Here is a 19,466-nt window from a genome sequence, read left to right on the forward strand (position 1 = left end):
ATTTTTTTAATAAAATTATTAAACACATTTTTCTATTTTTATTTTAAAATATTTATTATAAATGGCTTTATTCACAACAATCCTATCTATTATTTTGGAGATTTATATTTGTTCCCTTTTATTGGACGGAATTTCAATGAATTAGATTCACATGAACCATTAACTGCCTTTTCCAATACAAAGTGAAGCATTTAGGTTTCTGATTTTTATCTTGTTCTATTTTAATGGTAATTTGACCCTCAAATTTCTTTGTTTTTGTATTTCCAGAACTGCAGAATATGAGTCTGTGACTTAGCCAGCAGGATCCTCTCCGGATCCTCAAATCGTGTTCGTTCACCGTATATCATGCGATCAGTTTTCATGAGGTACTATTTATATTTAATTTAAAATAAAAGTATTAAAAATGATTTATAACCGCACGATGTACGATGAACGGATAAGATTTGAGGATTCCTAAGATCCTCATTCGTGACTTGTCATAGTTGATCATATGTATAGTACAAAGAATGGATTTGTCATAATATAATGTAATAAAATAGTAATTTAGTTTGACATATTGTGTTTGAGAGCAAAACTTTAAAACATGTCACAATGCCAGATAAAATGTCAAATTTAAATTTTATGTTTAAATTTTATCTTTTGGGGCCACTTAGTATTGCGACTTAGTGGCCTGTTCATTTATATGTGAGAGGTCGATTCTCATCAAAAATAAATTTTAACCACTTTATCATTACTCCATTATAAAACTTGTTCAGGTCAACAAAATACAAAACCCTAGTAGCATAAAGATGCAACGATCCTGTTGGCCAATGGACCCAATATCTGTTAATATTTTCTTTTGGGGCCCATTGTTTGAGGTGACAGACATACGCCGCGAACAGAGAGAGACATGGCCACCTTATTCTCTTTCTCTTCACGCTATCTCGCATGAAAACTTTCCATAAATTGCATGCAAACTCAGACCCCCATTGAAACTCTCTCACTCCCCATTTCAGTCTCCCACTGGTCAAGCTTTTTCCCATATTTTCAATTCCCCCCAGAATTTCCCCTAATTAAATATCTCCCTCTCCCTCTCCCTCTCTCTCTCATCGCAATTTCAGAACCCTGTTCTCTCAAAAATCTCGGAAAGTTCGAAGCTTTCTCTCACTCTCAAAACTCTGTTGTCGGAATTTCATAGCTGTTGAGGCAGAGGATGGAGGGTTTTCGCGGTTTCCCGGAAACGGCGTCGCTGTGGGCTCCGGAATTTTCGTTGCCGGAATGTGTGTCCGGAAGCTCATCGTCGCAGAACCACATTGGGGGAGAATCCCATTCTGATCAAACCCTGGAGGCTGCCTTTTCTCGCCTAAATATGTCAGCTTTCAGCCGCCAGCAGTCCCGGATTTCCGGCATTGACCGCGGCGATTACAGTAAGGGGCCGGCGCTGAACTACCCATCAAGCGATCACGGATTTAGCGGCCGAAATTCGATGCCTTTTTGCGGCGGCGAGTCGTTGCAGAGTCGTCTGAACTCACAGAACGGCGGGGGTGGGGATTTAGGGAATTTTGGTCTTGAAAATTGCTGGGTGGGAAATGGCTCGAATGGCTTTGTTCCCAATCAAGATTGCTGGGTGCATTCTGACATTGCTGGGTTTCAAAAACCTCTGGATCGCCTGTCGTTGGCTGATTTGCGCGGAAATATCTCTGCTTTGGCCAAGCAGCAGCACGGCTGTCGTTTTCTGCAGAAAACAATGGAGGATGCACCGAACAGGGATGTGATTGATTTAATATTCTTGGAGATTATGGAAAATGTGGTCGTTTTGATGCTCGACCCTTACGGGAACTATGTCGTTCAGAAGCTTGTGGAGGTCTGCACCGAAGAGCAGAGGACCCGTATGCTTTCGAAGTTGATATTGGAGAGTCATACGTCACTGGTTTGTATTGCCCTCGACACTCGTGGGTATGGTCCGCGTAAATGCTCTTAACCACTTAAATTACAAGCCCATTGCATTTGTTGTTTGTATATATGTGGGTAATTGTTCTAACTTCTAAGATTGCTGACCAAATAACTTTGGTAATTGTTCCCATCTTTCTTGTGACAGGACTCGTACTGTACAGAAATTGTTGCAGTACGTTACTAACCAAGAGCAAGTGTCGTTGATTATGGGAACTCTGAGCCCTGCTGCCGCTGTGTTGAGTAAGAACAACAATGGCCAACATGTGATCGAACAGTGCTTAGAGAATTTTTCTGAGGAAGACAACAGGGTAATGTTTCCGTCCTGTTACTCTACAGCCTACGCCATTTGCAATTAACGTTGTATGTTGTTATGTTAGTCTTACATGTTGCAGTTGGATTTGGATTTGAATGTTGGCTGGTTCTGCTCGTCTTTTTTGTGATCGTTACGTGTTGCAAGAATCCACGATAAGGACTTACTCTTGATCAAAAAAGTTTTATGATTTTAAGCCGATCCACAGCTTGTGGCTGGAACTTTATTAGCCTTTTAGCTTTTGAAAGCAGGAAACTATCATCCATGCACCTAATGTTATTTCTAATCGGCTATCATGGGTCGTGATTTGTTCAAACAAAGAGTGTGATACATTCATTTGGAATTAAATTTTAACTGCAGAAGGGACTAGATTGGACCCTCACTTCCACCCTAATTGAACAACCAAAATTTTAGGCTTTTTATTTCTAAATTTGTCCGGCAAAGCACATGAATTTTGTATCCATGATTTACATGATGGAATCTTGTAATTGAAGTTTATGTAGATCATTAGTTTCAATAGATAATCTTTATTTTCGTAGTTACTTCTCATATCAACGGTTTTCACCTTGTGTTCCACATCATATTTTCACATCCAACGTCGGTATTTTAGAAAGGGACATGCATAATAAAGAAATCATGTCACTTGCAGATACAAGATCTGGTGATCAAGAAGCGCCAATCTTTCCATGTTACTTAAAGAATCATTTTAGAAGCTCCTTGTAACTAGTCCTTGAATCCACTCTCCTGTAGTACAGGACATTGTATCTTGATTTCTAGCCACATTTTCTTTGGCAGGGTCTTCTGCTTGTGGTGGCTATTAATTGTTCCACAATTGGGAAGGACAAAAGTGGCTGTTGTGTGCTACAAAAGTGCATTGAACACTCTAGTGGTGAAAATAGAGAACGCCTGGTTGCTGCTATCATAGCGCAAGCAACAGTACTTGCAGTAGATCGCTACGGGTTTGTTCCTATGATATTTCATCCAAACTTTTTAAACATAATGCTCTAAATCTTTACTTAATGTTTTCTGTTATTTTCCCAATACCCTAGAAACTACGTGGTGCAACATTTACTGGGTTTAAGGATCCCGCAAATCACACAAAATCTTTTGAGACAACTTCAAGGCAGTTATATTTCTATATCATTGAATAAGTTTGGTAGTTGCGTTGTGGAGAAATGCTTGTCAGAGTCAAGCGAAGAACAATCTTCACAGATTATATTTGAGCTGGTCACCAACCCAAATGTGTCAATGCTTCTTGTTCACCAGTATGGGAACTTTGTCATCCAGACAGCACTCGAGGTTTCTAAGGTTAGATCATCTAAGTGCTTGGATGTTTTTACTTTACTTCATTTTACTTGAAAACGTTTTGTGAAGATTTAAATTGATACGATATCCAAGCACTCTACCTTTCTTAACTATCAACTTATGATCTCTGTAGCTGTGAAATTATGTTTTGATATGCTCATCGGTCTTTTAAGCCTAGAGTTTCAATTGTGTGGTTTTTAAATCTCATTTATTGCACAAGAACAGGGTATCTACCATGAAGCTCTACTAAATCTGGTTAATTTATACTCCGACTTTCTGCGTGGCAATTCTTATGGAAGAAAAGTACTTGCTCGGCTTGACAGGTGCCTGCGACGGATATAGACATGCAAGTAAGAAATTGCATCTCTAGGCGTCTGTTGTGTTGTTCTCATTTTTCAGTCCCAAATATAGATGCAGATGGATTGATCTCACTGTCCTGTTGTTTCGCTATCTTGTAGAGTTTCTTCCGCCTACGTTGCGAAGTGACTTTTGTAGGTGTTGGAACAACAGAAAATATGCGTGTGGATATCTGCAGCCTGTTAGGAGCTAACTTTAGTATTGTAATATCGAAATCCTGTCGAAAGGATCCCAGAGGGATGGTTAATGTCCGTTACGAAACTGTAGAGTTGTGTGATCCTCCCATTGTATTGGGGGAATAGGTTTTTGTATATTGTGATCTCACCCACACTTGATTGTTGTACTCTGTTATGTCAACTAGGAAGGCAATAGCTACGTTGGAATTGTTCTGAATTAACTCTGCTGTAATTTTCTTTTCTTTTATTTACGTAAAAGTTAAAACAATTGAGATGCTATTTGTATTTACATAGGGAAACTTTTATTCACAATTCTGGATGGAAAATTGTTCAGTAATTTAAAAAATAATAATAATCATATATGTTTGCTGTATTTGGGATAAAAGAAATTCATTTAAATTTTTTTTTTCCTTATTGTTCACTTTAGTCCTTCCGTTTGGATTTGTTGAAATTGATGTATATTTTTAACCAGCGACATTCTAAACTATGGAGATCGAGATTGTGAGAAAAGTTGGTGTTTGGCAATAAGAAGAGTGAAACAACTTCTTATAAGGTCTTGCAATTTTTTTTTAGAAATCGTTTGATAACTATTTAATTTTTTGTTTATGTCTTTTACACCTTTTTTTTAGCTTCTTATGCAATTTTTCTTTGTTTTTGAGCATTGGATTGAGTAAATCAATTGAAAACAACTGACATGTGGGTGAGATTAAATCTTCTGCACCTATTTTGTGTCACCTATATCATTAATTGACACGTGTTAAGTTTATAACAATAAAGTTAAGAAATGTTAAGTTTATTAACACATGACAACCATATATAAATGCTACAAAGAAGCTACACACAAAATAAGGGCAGAAGATTTGAACTCATGCTCTGTGAGGGTAGGAGGAGAAAAAACATTGTTAATTATTTTCCTACCAAGTACAAAGAAGGACCGAAAAATATTAATTTTCCATTCTATTAAGAAAATATTTTCTAGAGAAACGAATAAAATTATTGGCTAACATAATTGAGAAGATTTCTGGCATTCGCTAGCAAACATTGCATTCCAAAGTTTTTATTCGTTGACTTAAGTTGACGTGGAACGGCCCAATTAGTATTTTTGCCGCCGTAAAATTAAATCGCCGCCAATTCCACACCAAAAATCACGGGACTATATAAACCTTCTGAAAAAATTAAAATAAAAAGTAAAATTCAGGTCCATAGAAATTTCATTTGTGAAGCAGTGCGTTTGAACCGTGCGACGACGGACGACTAAAGTCCTCTACGTCTCCGTTGTAGTACGCAGCAGCCATGGCTCGGCGGACCTCGCTCCTTCTCATCTACTTCCTGCTGCTGAACCTCTGCTGCGCGTTTGCTTCACTTTCCGACGATCACCGCCGTCCGATGATCCTCCCTCTCCATCTCTCGTCTCCCAAATCCAATTGGCTCCACCGGCGACCCTTCGACGGCCGGCGGCTTCAGAGATCGGTGCCCAACGCCCACATGAGGCTCTATGACGACCTCCTTGCCAACGGGTTTGACTTTCCTCCCAAATTTCCCTAGTTTTGTAGCTTTTGATATTTCGAATTATATGCTGATCGGAATGTTCGGGAACTTGGAATTGGAAACAGGTACTACACGACGCGGCTGTGGATTGGGACGCCGCCGCAGCAATTCGCGCTGATTGTGGATACGGGAAGTACGGTGACTTATGTGCCTTGCTTTGACTGTGCGCAGTGTGGTTATCATCAGGTTCGGCTTCATTTCCGTGTTTAAGTTAATTGTAGTTATTAGTTACTGTGCAATTAGGTTTTACCTGTTTAACATACAGTTACTTATTTATTTTTATACTTTCCCATTTCTCTGGTTTTGGATACCTTCCTAATCATGTTAAATTGTTAATTGCATCGAAGAAATGCTTGAATCGCACCTAGGATTGACTTTAATTGATGAGTGGAAAAAGCTCGACAATTGTTGTCTAGTGTTCTTGATTGAAATTCTATATAAAGTTTAGCATGGAGTAGGATTCTCTCCTCGCATAAATTCCCTTCTCCTTCCCTCCCCTCCTATTTGAACAGTCACGTTTAAGCCACATCAACATCTTGTGATGACTTTTTAATAGAGAAAGACAAAAATGAAAGTGAAAGGGGACGGGAGGGAAGGGAAGGGGAGGGGATTAGGAGCGGAGAGAATCTTACTCTGTTTAGCATGCTTCTTAAAAATAATAAGGCAGGGACTAAAACAATGTGCATCACATTTCACTAGGTTAGTTGTTGTTTAGTAATGTTTTAGTTTCTATTCCATTTGCTAAAAACAATGAAATAACGGAGAACTGTTTTTGGTTTTCCATGGAATAAAAATCCAACTTTACCAAATGGGTTCTTAGTTATTTCTTTGTTTGGAGCCAAACAATTCCTGTTTTCCTAATTCTTTTCAGTCATTCTGTCTAAATTATTTGAATTAACTCATATGTATCGAAGCTAAATTGGGTCTTGTTTTGCAGGACCCCAGGTTCCAGCCCGATTTATCTAGTACATATCAACCTGTGAAGTGTAATAGCAATTGTAACTGTGACAATAAAGAAGCTCAATGCACTTATGAACGGCGGTATGCTGAGATGAGCTCTAGTAGTGGGGTACTTGGTGAGGACGTCATTTCTTTTGGTAACGAGAGTGTTCTTGTGCCCCAGCGTGCTGTTTTTGGTTGTGAAAATATTGAAACTGGTGATCTTTACCGTCAACGTGCTGATGGCATTATCGGTTTGGGTCGTGGTCAACTCAGTGTGATGGATCAACTTGTTGACAAGGGTGTTATTAGTGACTCATTCTCATTATGCTATGGAGGGATGGGTGTAGGAGGGGGTGCCATGGTTCTTGGTGGGATGAAATCTCCCCCTGATATGGTATTTGCCAATTCAGATCGCTTTCGCAGGTACAGACTTTTATAATACCAATAATTTCAAACCTATTTTCATGAAGAATGTATTTTGTGCATCTCACACATATACTTTAGTTCTGGGATTGAAACAGTCCATATTACAACATTGACCTGAAGGAAATACATGTGGCCGGCCAACCTTTGAAGTTAAATCCCAAGATCTTTGATGGCAAGCATGGAACTGTATTGGATAGTGGAACTACTTATGCGTACCTTCCAAAGGATGCTTTTCATGCGTTTAAGGATGCTGTAAGTTTTCATCATTTGACTTTCCTACTCTGTTTTAATACCTTTAAAATCTAGCTGATCCTGATACTTATAAGAAAAGGTCAAGGGTTTTTTTTTTTTCATGCGTTTAAGGATGCTGTAAGTCTTCATCTTTTGAGTTTCCTACTCTGTTTTAATACTTCTAGAATCTAGCTGATCCTGATACCTATAAGAAAAGGTCAAGGGGTTTTTTTTTTGTCTTTTCTTTTTTTTTTTTTTTTTTTTTTTGAATAGAAGGGTAAATGGAAAAGGTGGTGCTTTATTGTTTACTTAAGAGAAAAACAATTGAACTATTTACCTGAGGAAATTATTTAAGGGAAGTATTTCTGTTTGCAGTCCATCCCTCTTTGAACCATCAAGTAATGGTAAATTTTTTTTTGGTTGGGAAATGTGCAGATTAAGAGGCAAATTGAGTCCCTCAAACAAATCCATGGTCCTGACCCAAATTATCAAGATATTTGTTTTTCAGGAGCTGGAAGGTAATTCTTGTAGAAAACTTGCATTGCGTGAGGTTTGCATGCATGTCTTGATTTACTAATTTAATTCTTTATCTGAAAGTTTAACATGGAATTGTGCTTTAGGGATGTCACCCAACTATCAAAAGTTTTTCCACAGGTTGATATGGTATTCGGCAATGGGCAGAAGTTATCACTGTCTCCAGAGAACTACCTGTTCCCGGTAACTTGATTATTTACTGTTCTTGAGCATGTTATTTTTAAATCATTAATGTGGCAAATATGATTCAAGATTGTTCTGAGGCTATTAGGCTTTCATAATTCGAAGCTCTTATCTATAATCTATACTTTTGTTAAGAGAACTCTCTTTGTCATTCATCACATAGGAAAAATCAAATATTCTATTATTTAAGTAATTCCTATACTGGGTTCACAAGTTAAGAATAGTGTAATAATTTTGTATAGCCTCATTTCTACGTTGCATTCTCTCCGCTATAAACCTGGTTGTGTTGCACTAACAGTGTGTATATGATTCTTATTGCTCATATCTCACTTTACACACACATTTTGATGCATTGTTTCTCTCTGTTTTGCTTGTTCCTCAGCATACAAAGGTTGGTGGTGCTTATTGCCTGGGGGTTTTTGAAAATGGTGATGATACTACCCTTTTAGGAGGTTAGTGGTTGCAAAATCACTCTATATCGGATGGTTTTGTATTGTTTTGCAAATCCTTTTGTACAACCACATATTGCGTACACATTGGAAATAACAAATGCCCTCCCCTTTTATGTCCCAAACAGGTCCCAGCATTTGCACAACTGCAAGTGGGGATAGCTTACTATAAGTTTGTTGAATTGTACAGGAATCATTACACGTAATACCCTTGTGACTTATGACCGGAAAAACGATAAGATTGGCTTTTGGAAAACTAATTGTTCTGAACTATGGAAGAGATTGAATTATAATAATGCCCCACCTCCAGCACCTTTAGCTTCTGATGGCCGGAATATGAGTGTAGAAATTTCTCCTAACATTGCCCCAGGTGGATTGCCTGAAACATTTCTTCCAGGTAGAGTTAGTTTTTCAGTCAAATGTTCTAATGACCTTTATGATGCTCTCAAATTCAAGAATGTCATTATCGAACCATATTGGACTTTGATTCAGAATACACTAACAGTGTATCTGAGGTTGTTAGTGCTGGATGTATAATTTCTTACTCTGACATTTCAATGTTAGGTTGACTCATTTCCAATCCAATTTGACAATTTTTTTTCGTTTATAGTTTCTCTTGTAATGCATGTGAAACTTGCTTTTCCAATGCAAGTTTTCCTATTGTTTTGGTTGACATCTCAAATGTTTGATAACAGGTGAACTTCAAATAGGGCTAATAAGTTTCGATATGATGCTGAGCATCAATAACACTATGAAACCCAACTTCACAGAACTGGCAGATTCTATTGCTCATGAGCTGGAAGTAGATATTTCCCAGGTATAGTTTTGCGAAGTTTAGCTATTTTATCTTGGACTTGAGAGCGAAGTTTTTTGTTTTGTTTTTATTGGGTCTTGCATGATTGACATAAGTTGGGTCTGGGCCACCCTAACCATGTAGCATCATCCTCTACCAATGCTCAAGTATAATTCAAGAATTTAACATCTACCTGTGAATAATCAAAGATGAAATTACTCCACCCTCCCCCAAGGTGTCATAAAATTTTAAATAAAAGGTCTTTCATAATTCTGAGGATTTCTTCATTCTTTGAGTTTCATCTTTGTCATGTTGTCAATTAAAAATACTTGATCTCGGACGCATTGTTCTTGGTAACATGCTCTAACCCAACCGATTGCGACCCTTTGGTGATCTTTATTGTGTGCCAGCATACCTTATTATTACTGTCTGCTGATTTATCTTAATATTACTTTGCTTGTATATCTTCAGTTACTTTACTAACCACAGCACTAACTCTTCTCAGGTTCACTTAATGAACTACACCAATATGGGAAATGGTTTCGTTGTTAGATGGACAATCTTCCCTGCTGAACCTGCAACTTGCTTTTCTGCTGCAAAAGCAATGGTGATAGGTCTTCTGTTGCTTGGGTTGCTGGATAACATGTACTTGCAACTGGCGCTTTTTCCATTTGCTGACTAGAGTGTTGACTCAATCCTTACTCAAAATTGCAGGGCATAATTGTGCGCTTAAAGGAACATCATATGCAGCTTCCTCAGAAATTTGGAAGTTATCAGTTGGTCAAAGTGAAAGCTGAGCCTGGGAAGAAGCGGTATGCTACTTCACCCTTTCTCCATCCTTTTCTTTTCTCGCTCTCTAAAATTGCTTCTCATGTGTTGCATTCTTTTCACTGGAATGAAGTATATGGTTTTGGAAATTTGATTTTGTTGATTTCATCATTCAAGTATTCATAATGGTAACCTCATGGATGTTGTCTTTGCTGCTTGATTTTCTGTTTCCTTTCATGTTTCTTTAACCAGATTAGCTTTCGAATTTTGCTACAAAGTTATACTCGAATGATTTTTTCGTTATTAAAATTGGACTGTGTTGGAGAATTGTAGGTCGTGGTGGGAGCAACACTCTTTGGCGGTGGTAGTTGGAGCTATAGTTACCTCAGCTGTTGGATTATTAGCATTAGGGACATGGCTGGTTAGGAAATACAAATTGCAAGACATCGTTTCGTATGAGCCAGTTGGTGCCAGTTCCATTGTTCCTGAGCAAGAGCTTCAACCGCTTAAATAGTAACTTTCGTGCCAGTGTAGTTAGAACGTTCCGACTCACCGTGGAGATTCCGATTATGGACAGCTCCGAAAGCAATACATACACACCGACATCGGGGCATTGGAGCCGAACATTCGGAGGAGATGAAATCTGCAATCCCTCTGTGCAATATAATTTCGGTATAGGAAAATGGAAAGACAAATAGGTGATAGAAAACTTCAATTAATATTTCATTTTACTCCTGCTGTCTTTTTAACTTTTATGTACATATAAAAATACTCTTCAAAGTTTCAGCTAATTTGTCTATGACTTGTCCTTTCGCCTTTCGGTTCGACGGTAAATCGGATTTACCTGCTCACTCTTTTTGTCTGTTGATTCTGATTTAATTTCTTTAATCTGAATTTAGAAAATAAGTAAAGATGCGCAGAGGGAGGAAAGGTATTAGAAAATTACGTGCTTGTTTGGATGTGCTTTTAAAATGATTGAAAGCGTTTTTGATAAAAATGTTTTTGAAACCAATCCTTAGTAAAAATACAAGTAAATTCTGAAGAAAAAAAACACTTAAAAAGTGTTTTCTGGAAGAAGCACATAACTAGTGCTTCTTGCAGAAAGCACTTTCGGTATTTTTGGAACCAAAAAATATTTTCTTTAAAAACGTTTTCAATCATTTTAAAAGCACATCTAAACAAGTCTTACTTCATCGAAAATACGTAGAACAAATGAGAGTTAAAGGCTGTAGTGTATTAAAATTTATACGCACTTTTGTAGAATTTTTAAAGTGATAAGACATTCTCGAATTTGGTAGACTTTTACAGGCTACCTTAAACTTTGTAAAATTTTATTGACTTTAGTTAATATACTTTTGTAGAAAAGAAATGAGTTAAATGATAGACTTTTATCGAATTTTGGAGAGTTCAATGCTAGAATATTATAAAAAATATGTACTGTCATGAATTTTTTAATAACCATTTATTAATAAGTATTATTATTTTTTTAGTTTTCATTATTGAGATGGTGGTAGTAAAGTTGGTGCTTTTTGTGGCAGCAATAATAGGAGTGCTGATTGTGGTGGCGGAGTGATGTTCGTGTGGTGGATGAGTAGGGATGGGGCGGTGGTGATGGTGGTGGTAGAGGTGGCAATCTTGGTGATGATGGTGTAGGTGGTGGTCACATGTTGATGATTCTCATGCCAATGATGGCATGGTAGTGGCGGTGGGGATTAGGATATGGTCATGGTAAGATGGTGGTGATGACGTGGTGATGGGTGTTGATAATTATAGTCATTGTTTTATGTTGGGTGGATGAGTATATTATCAGAAAATGGAGGAAAATGAAATCCATTAAATCTTAGGGGTAGAGTTAGAATTTGCTATCACAAAAACTTACCATAAAACTACTCAAAATTCATGACTTTTGATAATCATTTAAAATAATTTAAATTTTGAATACACATGGATTTTTATTGACACACAAAAACACAAGATTTTCATAGACTTTTTAGAAATCACAAAAGTCTTTATTCAATATAAATTTTTTTACTCTTTAACAATATATATTGAATGGATTTGAGAGTTTAGCAAAGTTTATCAAACTCCATATACAATACACCTTTTACGTATGGAGGAAAGATGATGGATGAGATGTGGAAAACTTGTACGTACATAAAATGAAAAATAAAAATTTGTCACCAGTTTCAAGTTTCTATTTCATTCATTCTCCTTCATTTCTCCATCTTTCCTTTCACCAATCTTCTTTATCCGTTATTTTCCTCCATTTATTCTCTTTTTGGTTGTACAAAAAATAAAAACGAAATGGTTACAAGTCATATGCCATAAACGATATGTGCCTAAGTGATCTGTAAGTTGAAGGCTGTTCACAGTGGGGCATCTATATATGCTAGCTGCAAAGCAACAACTGGAACCTAATGAGTAAACTGCATATCATTTCCGCATTCCTCGTTTTCGGATAATAGTGTGTGGAAACTGCTACTTCTGATAAAAAATTAGGTTCGGCACTGGTTCACTTGGTTGTAAAGGAGACGGGAATATCTTCAATGCTATGCAACATTAATTGATACAGAAAATATATTATTGAGATTGAAAATAGAAGATCTTAACAGTTGCGAAAATCAAATCTGACGGTTAAAATATCCGTAACACTGAATGATATGCAACACTGAAGTTACACCTACTGTAAATTACGAGTATTTATCAATAATAGCCAAAATTTAACACCTAATTTCATAAATGTCATTTTTTTATAAAATATTTCAAATATAGCAGATAAACCACTTTAAAAGACCCAAATACCTTCAAAATTAAAACCAAATAAACATAAGAAGCAAAACCCTATTAGAAGTTCAATCGTTCCAAAGAAATCCAAAACTAAAATTGAATTTCCAACATGATCAGAATAACAGACTTGTATAATGAAAAGTGTGATCGATTCATGACATCCATTCGCTTTGGGTATAAGAATTGGGACGAGTTGAGATCAACAATTTAGAACTTACAAAAAGGTGTTGTAGATTAATTAGATTGGCGGGGAAGAGAAGAAAGAATAAAGTTGGAATGATCCTCTTGTGAATTAGATTGGAATTTGATTCTAATGAGTTGGAAGCCTCAACCAGTATCATGTCTGCTAAATTGATTGAACAAAACATAATCGTTTAAGACGATCTTGTATCAATGGTAATGATTGAGTTTTAGACATGAGTGACAAAATTTCAAGTCCGTACTCCATTAGTTGATTATTGAACAACACTACCCGCAATTGCTTTACAACGTTTATCAACTACCCTTGTGGCCTCACACTTTGAACGAAGATGTAAAAGAGATCTATTCAAGGGTTTTGGCTTTTTTGTGTAATTAGGTTTTGGATTTTTAGGGCATTTAGGTCTATTCACAAGGGTTTTTTGCTACATTTGAAAGTTTTTATAAAAAATGATATTTATGAAATTTAGTGTTAAATTTTGGCTATTAATAATAAAAACTCGTAAATTACTAAGAATATTTTATTGAATGTGTGAGACACTAGAGAACTTTGAATCAAGTAGTGTAACTAGTTGGATGGTCCGACCATTCAAGCCATGACACCATGTTACTTGGTGAGATCAGAAATTGTTTTGAGGAGAACAAGTCAGTAACAAGCTGGATCTTGCAAATATATGTGACGTGGCAGAGTATCAATCGGACTGTTAACTGGGTCTCATAAGAGTTGGGATGGGGACCTCATGCATGACAAACACGGTGAAAATGGCCTCTGAAGAGATGAGACGCACAATATATGCATGTGAAATTGTTACGCCTTTGCCCTGCATATCTGTCAACCTCTCCCACGAAATCTTTTCTTTTAAATGTTTCGCCGGTCATTGTTTGTGTTCGTCCAATTCAATAATGTAATATCATATGTAAATTCCTCTACATATTGTATTATAGAGTCAAAACACCTTGTAGTAGTAAACTCATTCATATAAGTTGTTCTCCATTTATGGCTTTACATATATATATATGTGTGTGTGTGTGTGTGTGTGTGTGTTATGATTCTCATCAATTTTATACACGAGTTCACTGTTACGTATAAAAAGCCATATTACTAGAAAGTGAAACTCGAACACGGGGCTTGAATGCATGAGTGAATGACCTTAACCGACTTAATCTTAGAAATTATAGTAAAGAATGTTATTAGTGCTTGTTTACAATGACAAGGTTGTTTCACTCTTGCTAATTTATTACGTAAAATATCATTATTTTTGGAAAAGAATGAAATACACCTTAACATTGGTACCAACCTCCACTTTATTCACTTGCATAACATGAAATAACTAACTCTTTACAAGTGCATAAATATACTATTAATAATAATAACAATAATTTGCTTTAACATCAACTCGAATTTGGCATTGACTTAGACTAATAATATAAAAATTACACAATAATATCAACTTTCGTTTATATTTTTGTAGGGTACGTCCAAGGCACAAATCCGTACCAACACCATCACAAAGGCAAATGAATCGATTAAGGGCACTTGTCCTCGCCCTTGGAGTTTTTGAGGTCCCTGTAGCAAGGGCACTCGTCCTTGTTCCCATTAGTCCCCGATGGAACGCACTGACATTTCTCACAACAGATTCCACAGAACCTCAAGCACCTGTTCTTAAATCCAGCTTTTGAACATCTCACCCCACACTTGGAGTCACAAAAAGCTGCAAAATTCATAACAAAATTCATACAAATAGGTTCATTAGTTAATTAGAACATCATATATACAAATTCGCATAATTTGTTTCGATAAAGCTATATCATAAACTACTCTAATCGACAAAAAGATACCCGAATTAGACAATAAGAAAGCGAATGTACTATCCGACTAATTAATTGACCGAATTCACATTTGTCGTATATTTTTAGTTTTAGAAACAAATTAAGAGAGAAAAGAAAAATATAAGAACAATATTACGAACTCAAGAGAAACATGGTTAATTAATTACATAAAAGGAATCATTAGTTGAAAAAAAAGTATGATCGTACGAGAACCAGCCATTGATGCCTCGAAGAAAGAGGAGGTGAGGACAAGGCAAACAAGCATGAAGGTTGCAAAGACGAGCTTCATTGTTGCCAAGAAGAAGATGAGAGGTTGAAGATGGAAATATTCGTATTCTAGTGAGCAAAGGAAACGTTTTTTTTGTGAGTGTGTGGTGCTTTAGATGTGAGAAATGAGGGGTATTTATAATACGATGAGTTGGTACGTAGGTGAAATAAAATAAAGGAGATTATTGCTTCAACGTAAAAATAAAATAAAGGGTGGTGCAGCTGGTGGTGCAACTGGCAGAGATACTCACAAAGCTAAGGTGGGATATAGCTCAGGAAGGTTTTTTTGAAACTCATGTTTTAATGGTTTATGTTAATGCATGTAGCCAACTCACCTAATTTCAGTATATGTTATCATTTAATGTATATTTAGCACATGATAAGTAATAAATAATACTTTTTATGTCAAAAATAATAAACGAGTTCTCTCTCCCTTCCTTTTTCTTTTATTGTATTTGTTCAAGAAAATGCATTTTACCCTATGCAATTTAGCTTTGTACTTCTTACTCAAGAAACGAAAAATAAAATTTTCTTTGGATTCACCATAAAATCCTACCTTCGCAATTTCCTTACTTTCCGCTGAGATTTTTCAATGAATGTCACGTTTGGTACGTTCTTAATCTCTTTGTTTACTTATTCTAGACTTAATTAGTAGGCTAATTATTTATTTGGTCCTTGAATTTGTTGATTAGGGTTATGATTTTGAGAATAGTTTATATTCCATTGTTATTTTGATGTGGTAGAGACTAACACACAAATTAAACCATGTATATTATGCAATAATAGTACGAGTAAGTATGGATCGTTCTATTCCGGGGATTAGAATGGATGCTAATCAACACAAATTAAACTTATAAAACTAAAAATTAAGTTAAATTAACAACAAAACAATGACTGGGGAATTTGGATGAATTTAATTAAAACAAAAATAAATGGCAGTAAGTAAATTAAGTTGTGAATGAAATATGGATGAAAGGATAACTAAAGGATTCTTCTCCACTCATGAATCATATACATACAAATCGATTTTCAATTATTCTTTCTATAAACCATGAAGGACAATGCCCCAAATTAACTGTAAACAACACTAATTAACTCATAGATTTTCCTAAGTTCATTGAATTGGACTCAGTGATGTGACCAAATTATTCTTCTCAAGTTCCCTAACTATGACAAGCATGATAGAGATACATTTGAAAGATCATTAAATTCTGTGAAAATCATAAGCATTGCCAAAACATTTATAACTATGAAAGCATGATACTCCTGCCAAATATTTACTTAACTTAATTATAACTAATGACTTTTACTACTTACAAATAATAAGTTCATAACGATTAGATGAAATTCCCTTATATTCTAGCATCAAATCCCTGCAAACTAAGTATGCACCCTTAATAAACATACAAGAATAAGTTTTCTATAAAGCAGATAAGTAAATCACATTCATGTTTTCAGAAACAATAGCTAGAAGTAATTAATAAATCACATTCATGTTTTAAGAAACAATAGCTAGAAGTAATTAATTTATATAAAACATAAGATCATGGCTTCGAATTCACCTCTAGGTAAAAAGAAACTTAGTTACACATGTTCATCATAACTGAAAAGAAATCTAAAATAAACATTGAAACTTAAAACAAAGATGGAAATAACTCTGAAAATTCCAGCAACTTCTATAGATGAATGGTAAGCGAGCACACTTCTTATATAAGGCACGACTGAATCCAAAAAGGAAAGGGATTATGCATTTTGAATTATTTTAGGACTCTAAGAAATAGGTGGAGAGTGTTGAAATATGATTAGAATTCTTTATTGCAGTTGGAGATAGGATAAGATCTGATAAAATAGAATAAGATAATATTTCTCTCAAACTAGGATTCCTCTTTCTTGTGTAATTTCTTGCCTTCCAAGCCTCAACTTTAATTTCTCCAGATTTTAGCACATGTTTAACACATTTTAAACACCAAAAACGTCCAGCGTATATGCTATCCACGCACGCTATCAAATCCAAGTTCAAAACTGCTCCAAATTGCTCCATTTGACTATTTATTATTATCTTTACCAACTGGACCTACAATAAAACAAAAATAACTTAAATTACTATAATAATGGAAATAAACTAAGTAAATGCAAATAAATAAGATAACAAAATCGCATAAATATACTCTTATCATGTTTCATTTTGATTATTATATACTTTTATGTAGGCAAAAAAAAAAATTAAACATATGATTTTATGGTACTAATTTTAGCTAGCACACCTAAGTTTAAAATCCTAGCTCCGCCCTTGGTACTATTCACACACCCATTTTTACATCTCACACACCCCTATCAATTTCTAACCATCAGATTGAATGAATTGTAGAATATCAATGAACAAAAATTGACAAGAATGTGTGGAAGTTAAAAAAGGGTGTGTGACTACCCTAAAATAAATAGGATATTGATTTCAGATAATGAATCTATTGAGCATCCTCATCAAATATGATATGGCATAATTTTATTTGATGAATGATGTGGCCAATTCAATATAGATGTTAAATCTTCTTCCTAAGTAATGTTAGGTATACTAAATTTGTACACTAAATTTGCAAACTACATGATGTCACCAATAAAAAATAAGCATATTAATCAACACTTAAGTAATAATTCAATAACAACTTTCATGTCATTTAGTTTAGAAATTTTAGTTTACAAATTTAGTCTCCCTACCCCACAGATGTGTCAAATATTTATTTTATTAATATATTGACCCTCATAGTTACATTTTTTTTTAGTACATCGATATTTTTACACTATGGGGAGGGGGAGTTCAGCTAAGTCACACAATGGACAACCTAATTTGGTATCGAATTCGCCATCCATGAGATTTGAACTTAAAATCTCTCAATTCCAAGTGAAGAGTAATATCACCAGATAGGGGTGGGCGCTGTGCGATTTCAAGTGAAACCGCAACCAAAACCAAAATTTTTTGAGGTGCGGTTTTGAAGCCAAAACCGAAATGAAACCAAACTGTTTGGTTCGGTTCGGTTTGGTTTTTGAGAAAAAAAAATGTACAATTTAAAATATACACCTATTCTATTTATGCATAAGACTGTCATTCCTGTGTTGCAGTTGCACCATTTGAAATGTTCATCAATATACACTGTTGCACATAAAAGAATTTTCTCATTTAATTTAGTTCTACATGTAAAAGGATTTGTACAGTTAAGTAATGTATATTATGCTGGAAGCAATGGGATGGATATAATGGTCCCACCAAGGCCACTAAAGCCCTGCGATGGCAAGAACCACACTACAACCATGGATAAAAAGGCAGCAAAAAAACAACAGCTAACATGTACCAAACTTGTACCAAAACTGCAGCAAATGACAACTACTAAAATTGAGACAACATCCAAATATCCAACGCATTAATGGGTTTAAATCCTTACACATCACATATACTAAAATTCAACTTCATCGCCAAATAACCAATGCATTAATAGGTTTAAAAATACAAGTGAGTGATTTGTCAAGTCTATTTTGCATAGCTTTTGATCTGCAGAGTTCAGGGCTTACAGATGAAGGGGATCTGGGGATGCAAGCAGTGAGGTCGTAGAGATGCAAGCAGCCAGGTCGCACGCAGAGATGCAAGCAATGAGTTCAGGGCACTGATGTCAACTGTGGAAGAGATGAAGATGAGTTTTGAGAAAGAGATGAAGATGAGTTTTAGTGCACTGATGTTGAATAGTGGTGCAAAATTGGATGACTAGTCTAGTTAAACTAATTAAAACATAACATTCAATATATGGTGCGATTTCGGTTTTGCTGCGGTTTTGAAAACACAAAACCAAAACCAAACCGTTTTCTTTGCCGCGGTTCGGTTTTGAAATCGCAACCGTTTCAAAACCGCAAAACCAAACCTTTCGGTGCGGTCCGATTCAATTCATGTTTCGGTTTCGATTTTTGGTTCCAAGTGCCCACCCCTATCATCAGACCGTAAGACTGAGTGGCAGCCCCATAGTTACATTAACTATTAAAAGATAATTAAAATTGATTTTAGTTTTCATTCTATTGGTTGTCAATGAACACAAGTATTAAAAAAATAAATTAAAAGCATTTAACTACATCTTTGTTTGCTATAGAAGAAGGCAGCTAGAAAGCAAAAAATCATTCAGAAAAAAAAAGACTCAACTACCACGTCAATTATGACATCTCCCTTTGAGAAAACCTTGATACCTTCAAGAACTAGTTGACGTATTTGACATCTCCTTTAACAACCGAATACTTTAGCCACTTAGTACTAGGATTTAGTGGTATTCCTCTTCACTTGTAAGTTTGAGATCTTAGGTTCGATTATCGCCAAAGGTGAATTTAGACCACATTATTACTAGCCTATTGTGAAATTTAACCCATTCCCCAATCCCTTTAGTATAGTTAATATC

The 19,466-nt window shown here is 35.6% G+C and overlaps 3 protein-coding genes across 3 annotated transcripts; 2 read left to right on the plus strand and 1 right to left on the minus strand.

Moving 5' to 3' along the window:
- The first annotated feature begins 856 nt into the window (after positions 1-856).
- LOC137717915 (putative pumilio homolog 7, chloroplastic) lies at positions 857-4,392 on the plus strand. Its single transcript, XM_068457420.2, has 6 exons — positions 857-1,935; positions 2,078-2,240; positions 3,038-3,201; positions 3,292-3,550; positions 3,773-3,897; positions 4,006-4,392. The coding sequence occupies exons 1-5, from the start codon at positions 1,193-1,195 to the stop codon at positions 3,887-3,889; spliced, it is 1,446 nt and encodes a 481-aa protein (XP_068313521.2). The 5' UTR covers positions 857-1,192; the 3' UTR covers positions 3,890-3,897; positions 4,006-4,392.
- An 861-nt stretch (positions 4,393-5,253) lies between these two features.
- On the plus strand, positions 5,254-10,773 carry LOC137717584 (aspartic proteinase 36). The gene is made up of 12 exons (XM_068456996.2): positions 5,254-5,597; positions 5,694-5,814; positions 6,566-6,993; positions 7,092-7,248; positions 7,663-7,745; positions 7,848-7,944; positions 8,327-8,396; positions 8,584-8,790; positions 9,089-9,210; positions 9,692-9,793; positions 9,901-9,998; positions 10,288-10,773. The coding sequence occupies exons 1-12, from the start codon at positions 5,374-5,376 to the stop codon at positions 10,466-10,468; spliced, it is 1,890 nt and encodes a 629-aa protein (XP_068313097.2). The 5' UTR covers positions 5,254-5,373; the 3' UTR covers positions 10,469-10,773.
- A 3,397-nt stretch (positions 10,774-14,170) lies between these two features.
- On the minus strand, positions 14,171-15,135 carry LOC137716737 (peamaclein-like). Its single transcript, XM_068456116.2, has 2 exons — positions 14,977-15,135; positions 14,171-14,651 (listed from the first exon to the last, which is right to left on the minus strand). The coding sequence occupies exons 1-2, from the start codon at positions 15,056-15,058 to the stop codon at positions 14,467-14,469; spliced, it is 267 nt and encodes an 88-aa protein (XP_068312217.2). The 5' UTR covers positions 15,059-15,135; the 3' UTR covers positions 14,171-14,466.
- Positions 15,136-19,466: the final 4,331 nt, after the last annotated feature.

Source organism: Pyrus communis, chromosome 8 (genome assembly GCF_041283825.1).
Source record: "Pyrus communis isolate YQ-2024b chromosome 8, ASM4128382v1, whole genome shotgun sequence".
NCBI lineage: Eukaryota > Viridiplantae > Streptophyta > Magnoliopsida > Rosales > Rosaceae > Pyrus > Pyrus communis.

Coding starts and splice junctions, on each gene's coding strand:
- LOC137717915 (XM_068457420.2), top strand. CDS start 1,193: ATGGAGGGTTTTCGCGGTTTCCCGGAAACGGCGTCGCTGTGGGCTCCG. Junction 3,202..3,291: donor CTTGCAGTAGATCGCTACGG/GTTTGTTCCTAT, acceptor CCAATACCCTAG/AAACTACGTGGTGCAACATT. Junction 3,551..3,772: donor CAGCACTCGAGGTTTCTAAG/GTTAGATCATCT, acceptor GCACAAGAACAG/GGTATCTACCATGAAGCTCT.
- LOC137716737 (XM_068456116.2), bottom strand. CDS start 15,058: ATGAAGCTCGTCTTTGCAACCTTCATGCTTGTTTGCCTTGTCCTCACC. Junction 14,652..14,976: donor GGCATCAATGGCTGGTTCTC/GTACGATCATAC, acceptor TGAATTTTGCAG/CTTTTTGTGACTCCAAGTGT.
- LOC137717584 (XM_068456996.2), top strand. CDS start 5,374: ATGGCTCGGCGGACCTCGCTCCTTCTCATCTACTTCCTGCTGCTGAAC. Junction 5,815..6,565: donor CGCAGTGTGGTTATCATCAG/GTTCGGCTTCAT, acceptor CTTGTTTTGCAG/GACCCCAGGTTCCAGCCCGA. Junction 6,994..7,091: donor AATTCAGATCGCTTTCGCAG/GTACAGACTTTT, acceptor GGATTGAAACAG/TCCATATTACAACATTGACC.